General features: G+C 45.2%; 1 protein-coding gene across 1 annotated transcript; it reads right to left on the reverse strand.

Moving 5' to 3' along the window:
• Window positions 1-3,792: 3,792 nt before the first annotated feature.
• LOC122923093 (zona pellucida sperm-binding protein 3-like) lies at window positions 3,793-9,765 on the reverse strand. The gene is made up of 8 exons (XM_044273821.1): window positions 9,274-9,765; window positions 8,384-8,502; window positions 7,174-7,277; window positions 6,924-7,101; window positions 6,733-6,853; window positions 4,353-4,444; window positions 4,106-4,239; window positions 3,793-4,022 (listed from the first exon to the last, which is right to left on the reverse strand). The coding sequence occupies exons 1-8, from the start codon at window positions 9,763-9,765 to the stop codon at window positions 3,793-3,795; spliced, it is 1,470 nt and encodes a 489-aa protein (XP_044129756.1).
• Window positions 9,766-9,974: the final 209 nt, after the last annotated feature.

The raw sequence follows: 9,974 nt of genomic DNA on the forward strand, positions 1-9,974 counted from the left end.
CCTCTGTCTGGGTGCGGGGCCTAAATATATGCCAATGGACTGTTCCAATGTTGGGTGACGTGAAGCCTGATTCTCTGCTATGACATGAAGACTGATTCTCTGCTGACATGAAGCCAGATTCTCTGTTACGGGACCTCTCTCCTCTGCCTGGGTGCTGGGCCTAAATTTATGACAATGGACTGTTGCAGTGGTGGCTGACATGAAGCCTGATTCTCTGCGATGACATGCAGACTGATTCTCTGCTGACATGAAGCCAGATCCTCTGTTACGGGACCTCTCTCCTCTGCCTGGGTGCTGGGCCTAAATTTATGACAATGGACTGTTGCAGTGGTGGCTGACGTGAAGCATGATTCTCTGCGATGACATGCAGACTGATTCTCTGCTGACATGAAGCCAGATCCTCTGTTACGGGACCTCTCTCCTCTGCCTGGGTGCTGGGCCTAAATATCTGACAATGGACTGTTCCAGTGGTGGGTGACGTGAAGCCAGATTCTCTGCTATGATATGAAGACTGATTCTCTGCTGACATGAAGCCAGATTGTCTGTTACGGGACCTCTCTCCTCTGCCTGGGTGCTTGGCCTAAATATCTGACAATGGACTGTTCCAGTGGTGGGTGACGTGAAGCCAGATTCTCTGCTATGGGACCTCTCTCCAATTGATTTTGGTTAATTTTTATTTATTTAATTTTTATTCTTATTCATTTCCCTATGCACATTTGTTTGCAGGGGATTTACCTACATGTTGCTGCCTTTTGCAGCCCTCTAGCCCTTTCCTGGGCTGTTTTACAGCCTTTTTAGTACCGAAAAGTTCGGGTCCCCATTGACTTCAATGGGGTTCAGGACGAAGTTCGGATCAGGTTCGGATCCCGAACATTTCCGGGAAGTTCGGCCGAACTTCTCAAACCCGAACATCCAGGTGTTCGCTCAACTCTAGTCAGGACCTCCCCCTTCTATACCATTTTGGCGGTTTTTTATGTATTTAAGTGTGTTTTGAAGTTGTGTTTATTGTATGAGCAGTCTGTACCTGATGAAGGGGTGTTTTCTGCCCCGAAACACATTTTACTCCTGCTAAGTTATTAAATTAAGTTTGTATCAAAGATTAGTATTTGCGCCGTGGGAGTTTCTTCTTTCTAAACGGATCTATCCGCCTTCTTGGGGATTCCCTGGCTGTATGACCATCTGCCTTGGGGGCCTATTACAACCCCTTCCAAGCCTTCAGTAGTGTTGTGCCTATTGATTGCACAACCCATTAAGGTGAGCCTCCAATCTGGAGTATTTTATGTTAGTTTATTTAACTGGACTGTACTGCCCTATGGAGCGTCTTTTGTGTTTTTCATAGAGAAACACCGCCTATTACGTTGCACCATCTGCTGGTAAACCAGGTACATTACATGGAAACACAACATTTGCAAGGGGATAGACATTGTATACAGGACAGGATAATAAATATGCAAGATGACACTGGATCAACCTTAGAAGATAGTGGGCGGGGGGGTGCAAAGAGAAGTAATGCCACTCTGGGGTATTACAGAACCAATCAAGGCCATTTATCTGGTAAAATATCTGTATTAGTTGCTGGTTATCAGCTATTCCTGACTGCTATATGTAAGGACTTGTTTCATCTGTCTTCGTTATCTGCTTATTTTTCTTAAATCTTAATTTTCTCTTATCTTTGACGACATTTTGGGCCTTGGGAACCAATTACTCAGCTTACAATGGTGGTCATCCTGGAACCAATATTGTAACTTGAGAGACCACGGTATTGCTATTTTCCCAAGGGGGGGGGGGGGGAGAGAAGAGATATTGAACTGTCTAGAGATTCTCTGTCCCAGAATTCATGCTATTTTAGCTATCCTCTGGATGGTAAGACACATGTTGTAGAGCTTTGAGCTTTTCCCGATTGCCACTTAGTTACTCTAGACCTGTTTAGAATTAAATACAGGCTTTGAGCCAAACAGAAGTGGAAAATAGAAGTGTCCTCTCTAAGGCCTCATTCACACTGCAGTGTTGTGATCTGCGATTTCCATCAGTGAGCCAAAACCAGCAGTGGAGGCTCCACAGACAGAAGGGAAAGATTTCTACCTGTTCCATGTTTGACCAGCAGCAGGTTTTGGCTCAGGCCCCCCATGCATTGCAAAAGAGGACACTGAAAGTCTGCAGAATTAATCATGCTGCAGGTGAAAGATCCGCATTGCCGGTCAATTTACCCTGCAGATTTTTTTTTTTACGGTCTGTGGATGATCTTCAGTCTCATCTACGTTGTACAGTACCTGCAAACAGCAAATGCTGCGCATATCCATCTTGGGTGGACCTCACAATTTTCCCTTCAGTGTCTAGTGGGCCCCAGAGGCAGGACCTACTCAGGGGATAGCTTGGGCCCCAAGCACAGCTCTGTCTGGGGGCCCTATTCAGTTTGCAATTCCTGGCAGCAGTCCTATCTGTCCACAGCTATATCTGCATCAGATACAATAAAAATTTGGCCTGGATCAATTTTAGCTTTAGCATATTAGAGTTGGACATTACATCCAGTGATGTAGATGTTCTCCACTCAGACCAGACCATCTTCCTTTTGGTTCCCAGTGGTGTTATCCTGCTGCTACCCCCAATTTAGTATGCTGCAGGAAGTGCTCCTCTATATAAAAGAGGGGGCACTATAAAAACTGCTGCAAGGACACTACTAAGTGGGCACTGCTGGGATCCCAACAGTGCCCACTATATTTATAATGCCCCTCCAGTATGGTTGGCCCCAGAAGTGCTGCATTTATTTATACTGCCTCTCCCGAGTGCCAAAATAGAAAACTTGCCTCATTCCCCATTCATGTTGCCATCTGCAATGGTCAGCCTGCAGATCAAGTTAGGCAGTGCACTAAGAACTGGCACAGGTCATGCTGACCACCTGTCCTATTGTACCAACTCCTAGGATTCAGATTTAGTGGCCTGAAGCCTAAGATAGCTTAATATCTGCTATTCACTATAACCAGTGTCCAGCTGAAAGATTTGCACTGTCCAACTGTCAAGGGGTTCCAAGCAATTGTGTGGGTCTCAAGACCACCACTGGACCTACATTAAGAATGCAGTCCAGCCAAGAACACAGCATGCCACCCTCTTTGACAGGTATGAGATCTTCAAAACAGTTGAGCCAGCAGTCTTGTCAGAATTCCTATAGCAGTCAATGGAAAAGTATGCACTTCAAGCCAGGATCTTTTTTGAAGGTGAAACTTACACCCATCAGACATTTAAGGGCACATACCATTGCTATGCCAAGGAAAATCTGTATGTCCCAACCTGAGAACCACCAAATAACTCCAGTTTCTCCATTTGGATCTTTACAAAATAGTCCTTTAAGGCTGTGTGTCATTGTTGGGGGGGGGGGGGGGGGGAAGGTGTAATTTCAAGCACAACAATTTTTTTCTCAAGCACAACTCCATTCACATCTCTGCATCATGCAGACCTGCTTTTTTGACCTGATCAATAGTAACAGTCTGAATCTAAGGCAAATTTAGCCTCCAGAGAGCAGCTTCCAATTCTTATTCTGCTCCTGAGAAGTGAAAGCCATGAACCACCCATCAGCTCTATACAGATGTGCCCATACCATACTTCCATGTGACCCACAGAAAATCCTCTATATAGCCCCCACAGTACTCATGTATATAGCACCAGGAGATGGTCCGTGTTGCTGGACCATGCATGAAGTTGTGGGTCACATGAAACCAATCCCATACAACCATTGGTACCATCGATTGAGACAGAAAGACAAAAGAACAAGTAACATTTTACCCATTTATTTCTGGACTATTTGTGAGACAGTTTTTTCCATAGACATTTTGCAGCCACAATAAGAGCCACAGCAACAACTACTGAAGTGATTGAGCCCATGGCCACCAGCACCCACAACTGCAGAGGTTCTTCTACAACCATTCTGGAAGCTTGGGAAATTCCTTCTTTGGAAACCTGGTTAGGCTTAGATCCAGTCACTAGAAGAGGGCCCAGTCTGGCCAGAGTGTATTTCTCTAGATGAGAACCTAGTGGAAGAATTAGCAACACCTATTTTCAAATACCTTGACATTTATGGAAGCTTTAGGAGACGTTTGAATGAAGAACTCACCAACATCTCTCTTCCCAACTCCTCTTGACCTGGCAGGTTGTGGGCCCCATGCTGTTCTCCGGCTGCCAACTGTAGCACAGTTCCCAGTGTTGCAGCACTGGCAGTTCACACTGGGGCCTTCCACAGGTGACCAACTGTAAGAGCAAGAAAAGTGTCAACCATTGAGAGAACATCCATTGTTATCCAAGACCCCATCTAGGGTTGTGTAGTCATCTAACTGAAGACACTCAGATGTGCAAGGTTTTACCTGCTGGTAGCCTTGTTGTAGGAGCAGGCCTTGTTCATTGGATCAGGGGTCTGGTTGATGTCAGCAGCTCTCAGGTGACAGGTTATGTAGATCTAAGACACCACAATTACAGTTTATATCTCGAGAAATAACTTACATGCATAATCTTGGACAGCTGGAAAAGTTACCCTCAGGACCCATACTAGAAAGGATTAGGATTCCCATATGGGGTATTCTGTTTCAATAGTTTGAGTTTCTTATTTCAAACAGTTAACGTACATTAGTGTTAAGTGTGACGAAACCAACCTCGCCACAGTGTTTTGGAGGGGGCTGGTTGCTAGCCTCTTGCCTCAGGATTATGGCCCATACTAACTTTAAAGAAAACAGACCGGCCGCACAGCTTAAATCTGTCTTTGGAATTGTGTTTTATGTTATTATGCGTTCGGTTAAATTGTATGTTATGTGAGGGCACCCAGATAGCTAATAGTATTGTATTCGTGTATTCTGAGTGCCATTCGCCTAATGATATGCACTCAGACTTGAGCTATCTGGGGATATGTTAAATGTCTGTTTGCTGTGGGGGTGTGCCATTGTGTGTTTGGTGGTGATTCCTGTCCTGTTCTCCACGTGTGTATTGGTGTTTTCCCTTTGTCCTGAGACATAATTGGATTGCTCCTCGGGTGTCGCCAGGCAGAGAGGAGGAAACCATGATGCATTGTGGGGATGTGTTGTGTCTGTGTATCCTGAATTTCTGCATATCTGTCCTGTGTCGCAGTCTCCATTCTGGTCCCCTAAGGGCGTGGCCACCAGATGGGGACCTGCATAAATACGGGCGGGTAGCCCTCAATAAAGTGTTCCTGTTTTATCCTTCATCATGTTGAGACTGGTGTTTGGATAACTGATCAAACTGGGGGATTGCTATACGCTGACGATTTGCTATACTCCCCTGGCATAACTACTAGCTCTTGTAAGAGCTGTTCCTGCTCTCTGGCTGTAGGAGAGGTTCACCCACTGGAGCCTTGTCATAGGTCCAGCGTGGGTGGAGGACGGTGAGACCCCAACCAAGCTGCGGCGGTTCGTGGGGTCTGCAGGGCGTACGGTGTCAAGTGGAGTGCTTGGAGTCCTCGGAAAGCACTAGGAGCATCTATCGACGGAGGTACCCGGTCGGGGTGCTAGGAGATCCGTTACATTAAGCAGAATACCATTATAATCAGGTTATCAAAGGAGAATATAAATTCCAATACATTTACCTCCATTAAAGGGAGTCAGTCACCAAAATGTGACATTACACACTGCTTACATGGCACTCTTGCACAAGTACCAATGGTTGCTCTGTTAGACTGTCAGCCGAAAAACTTTAATCCATATGCAGATGAGGGCTGGCAAGTGTCCAGGGGCCGTGCTCGTGATGTAGGTACCCAGGCCACTGCCTTTTCCATATTACTACTCCAACCTCTTGCTTGCCCTGCCCAGTTAGTCTGTTTTGTCACTGATTGCCATTGTGGGCAGCATCGATAAATCAAGTGCGCATTCACCATGTGAAACCAGTGGGCATGCCCAGGCCGGCGGCAAACTGCCATGTGCAGGTTCTCAGCCGGTACTGGGGATGACTCAGACTTAGGGTATTTTCACACTTGCGGCAGAGGATTCCGGCAGGCAGTTCTGTCACCGGGACAGGATCCTGATCCATCTGACAAATGCATTGAAATGCTGGATCCATCTCTTCGGTGTTATCCGGCATTATTTTCTCACATGTTTTGTGGTCTAAGCATGTACAGACCGCAAAAACAGATCCATTTTGCCGACACTCAGGGCTGGATCCGGCATTAATGCATGTCAACTGGAAGAAATGCTGGATCTGGCATTCCAGCAAGTGTTCCGGAATTTGGGATAGAGATAAAACCGCAGCATGCTGCGGTATTATCTCAGTCCTGAAAAGGCAAAAATACTGACCTGAAGACATCCTGAATGGACTGCTCTCCATTCAGAATGCATTAGGATAAAACTCAGTTTTCTGGTATTGAGCCTTAGGATGGAACTTAATGCCTGAAAAGTATAATGCTAGTGTGAAAGAACCCTTACAGGGAGGGACAAGCAATGTGAAAGGCAGAGCGGCCTGGGCACCTACAAGCCCTCATTTGCATATGGGTTGATCATGATTTCAGCTGGTGAAAGTCACAAAAGAACAAAGGTACCACTGGCGCTTGTGCTACAGTGCCATGTAAGCAGTGTGTAACATCCAATTATGGCAACAGACTAATGTTGAAAGTGCAGGTTAGAACAGTGGCCAGTTGTGTGCTTTCAACCCTAATTAGTGGGGGTGAAAACAAGGATGTTAGAGACAGGTACAAAAAGTTAATTGCTTGGCATTCAGGGTCATACTACCATCTCTAGTCCTTACCATAGAAAGGTCACTGTTAATGAACCTGAAGGCATCAACTGTGAATCTAAGCTTATTCGCTTCAGGTCTTGGAGAACCAAAGGCTGAAGAAGAGTCTCCTAGCATACCATCGATCAAGCACCTGTAGGAGATTTTTATTTCAGTGAAGAGGCCCTTGAATTAACAGTAAAAACAACAAAACAGAAACTCACCCATTATAAGCAATAATGTCATAGTGAGGATTAGAGGTCTCATCTGGAGTAAGGGTGGCAACACAGCTATCAACAAACAGCATCATCGGGACGTGGTTCTCTATGTCCACAAAGGCCTCTATGTAGAAGATCTCACCAAGCTGGTAGACCAGTGATTGACGAGGAGCACTCCAGTCCTCTACAGACAAAATAAGGCCATTAGTACAAGACAAGAGACTACACACCCCTCCTCTACTGGAAGAAGTCTTACCAGTCATGAGAGTCAAGGAGAAAGACAACCTTTCTTCTGAGCTCACTGTGGTGCTGAAGGGAGCCCATGTTGGCTTGATGGCATTGCTGCTTACATTGCCAAATCTGGAAGAGTAGAGAAATGAAAGGATAACTGTACATGATTGCAAGTAAATGGCAGCTTTTCATAATCATCCCATGTGTCCACAGGTGGCACTGCAGTTTAGCCCTATTCATAATAGAGCTGAGCCAATGGACAGCAGGGGTGATTTTTGGAAGCAAGCAGCCATGGTTGTAATGGTGGACAAGCCCTTTGAGAGGTTGACTGGAACTTGAAGGTATCTTGTCAACCATATGGTAAATTAGCGAAGCTGACACTTATGGCATTGAGGCCTTAGGGGTGTTCCAGCACTTTTAACTGAAGTTATGACACCCTGACCAGTCCTGCTCTACTTACAAGGTGTTTTATGGTCGGTGACCTATTTTTTTGCCTTAAGTCCTCCTGCCAGGTCCTATTCAAATAGGGCCTGTCTCCTCCCCAGACATTTGTTTTAGTAATCAATTCCCAGGTCATATCATTTCTGGAATATCTTGAGGGCTGCAGTTCCCCCCCCCATTATTCCTACTACTATTGAATTGCTGGCAGTTTGCAATAAAAGCCAATCTGGGTGTCCCTGCATAGTGACTGGCAGCACCAATAGAATTAGTGTCAGACACCCCAAAACTGAACACTCAGACCTTTATGGCATACTGCCAACTTCCATTATGAATCAGAGGAACAGTTAAACGTTCTCCAGAATTACTACATGGAGAGTAAGTAGTTGGTAAAACAGACATGCCGGGAGAGGAGACAGCGCAAAGCCTCTCAATAGTATTGACAGCAAGAGGGGAATGTTTGTCGAGATCCCTTTTAGAGTCATCATGAACCTTGAAGAGGAGCAGGATGATTAATGCAATAATTAGGATGGGACTACATGGACAGTACGGCTGCTATACTCATTACATGGCCAAATATCACAGTACTGATTATACAGAACATTGCTTCATAATGTAAGTGGAATCAAGCTGTGACTGTCCCAGTCAGATCCAGCAGGACGGGACTGTCTTATAGCTGGTTGAGGCAAACAAACAGTCTCAATGTGACCACATTCAACCACCATCTAGCTTAACTTGTTTCACCACTGGAAGACTCTAGAAGACAGCTATAAAACCCACTATTGGTACAGACTTACCGTGGGTAGTAACACCAGATGGGAACCACTGCAGGATTGGACCTGATGATGGGCACATTGGGGGAGGTGGTGGGGGTGTAAGACAAGTTGATCTTATAGATAAGCATATCTGAAGTCATCTTGAGGAGATAAAGAGCCACAATAAGGTTAGTCTCCACTCAAAGCATACAAAAACAAATCCTAAATGCTCAACCAAATCAGTGGGAAAATTTAGTAAGAACTGGCCACCCTATAAAATATACAAGAGGAGAAACTTGACAAAGCAGTGGGTCAGTTACACTGCAAGGCCAGAAATGGACAACTGGTTAGATTGTGTTATGAAAATCCATGATTGTGTCAGAAGATCATGACACCATAGTATACCAGCTGAAACAAGCCAACATTCCTGGGCACAAGCTGTAGAAAGGGTTAATGTACCTCAAGGAAACCAAATCTATATCCACAACAAGATGAGCAAATTACAGGTTATAAAACCAAGTCACGCTTGGTTTACTGGTAAAAGGTAAATTGTGTTATGGATTCTATTACCACGGATCATAATGCAATTCTATGACAGAATGCCTTTAGAGGCATTCCATCATAATAGAAGTCTATGGCCTGCATAACAGGAACGGATCCATTTTGCAGCCCATAGACTTCTATGACAGAATGCCTCTAAATGCATTCAGTCATAGAATTGCATTATGGTCCATGGTAGTAGAATCCATAACACAATTCACGTTTTACCAGTAAAAGCATAAACAAATTTCAAAATATGAAATTTGCTCATCTATCCACAACCATTTCAATATAGTGAAAAGGACCTAAAGGGTTTTCATGATAAACACAGTAATTGTTGCCCAGTGCATATTTGTCTACTATTAGGGACCTTTAGTCCTCCACCAACTTACCTCTAGGTTGCTTCCACATTCTTGAAGAGCAATTTGAAAGACTACAGTAGTAACTGAAGTCTGAGATCCAGCTGTGCAGGTCCCAAGGATCAGGTCTGAAGGATTCACCAGCCTACCATTACCATAGAAGTCTCTCTCTACAGTCACCACCATACTGTCCTCAGCACACTGCACTCTGACAGGGGATGAGGGGTTCAGCATAATCGGTGGGGGCTGTGTAAGCTGCCGGGACTGATAACCTACTCCAGGATACATGCGACCCCATCCAGACACAGGACCAGAACTTCTCAGAGACCCAATTCCAGAAACTGGAGACAAAAGATTTCCCCTAGGAGAACCTACTGCAGATACAGTTCTAGAAGATCCCCATCCAGGCTGATAATTCCTCCACCGAGTGTCTGGCTGGCGCCGGTGTCTAACCAAGGCACTGCTAAAGCCTGACCCATATATGAGAGCCACAAGCAGCCAACTCCACCTAATCCCTAACAACATCCTGACTAAAGGAGAAGTCACACCAGGAAGGGGTGGAGGGAGGAGAGCTTTATACCTCACCCATCACATGGTCATCACTTCACCTGACGCTTCATTATACTCAGCTGGACACCATCAATACCTGATGAGGATATGGCAATGCAGAGTCCAGTGGTGGAGTTCATAAGGGATTTGTGTTCATTTCTTGAGTGTATTTATTCCTTAGGGCT

This window comes from Bufo gargarizans, unplaced genomic scaffold (genome assembly GCF_014858855.1).
Source record: "Bufo gargarizans isolate SCDJY-AF-19 unplaced genomic scaffold, ASM1485885v1 original_scaffold_1168_pilon, whole genome shotgun sequence".
Classification (NCBI taxonomy): Eukaryota; Metazoa; Chordata; class Amphibia; order Anura; family Bufonidae; genus Bufo; species Bufo gargarizans.

Bases quoted from the DNA above. Each gene is read 5' to 3' on its own strand.
- LOC122923093 (XM_044273821.1), bottom strand. From the start codon at position 9,765: ATGTTGTTAGGGATTAGGTGGAGTTGGCTGCTTGTGGCTCTCATATAT. The intron at 7,278-8,383 runs GTAAGTCTGTAC...CTACTCTTCCAG, and splicing joins ATCTGGTGTTACTACCCACG to ATTTGGCAATGTAAGCAGCA. The intron at 4,445-6,732 runs GTAAGGACTAGA...GTGGTGTCTTAG, and splicing joins TTAACAGTGACCTTTCTATG to ATCTACATAACCTGTCACCT.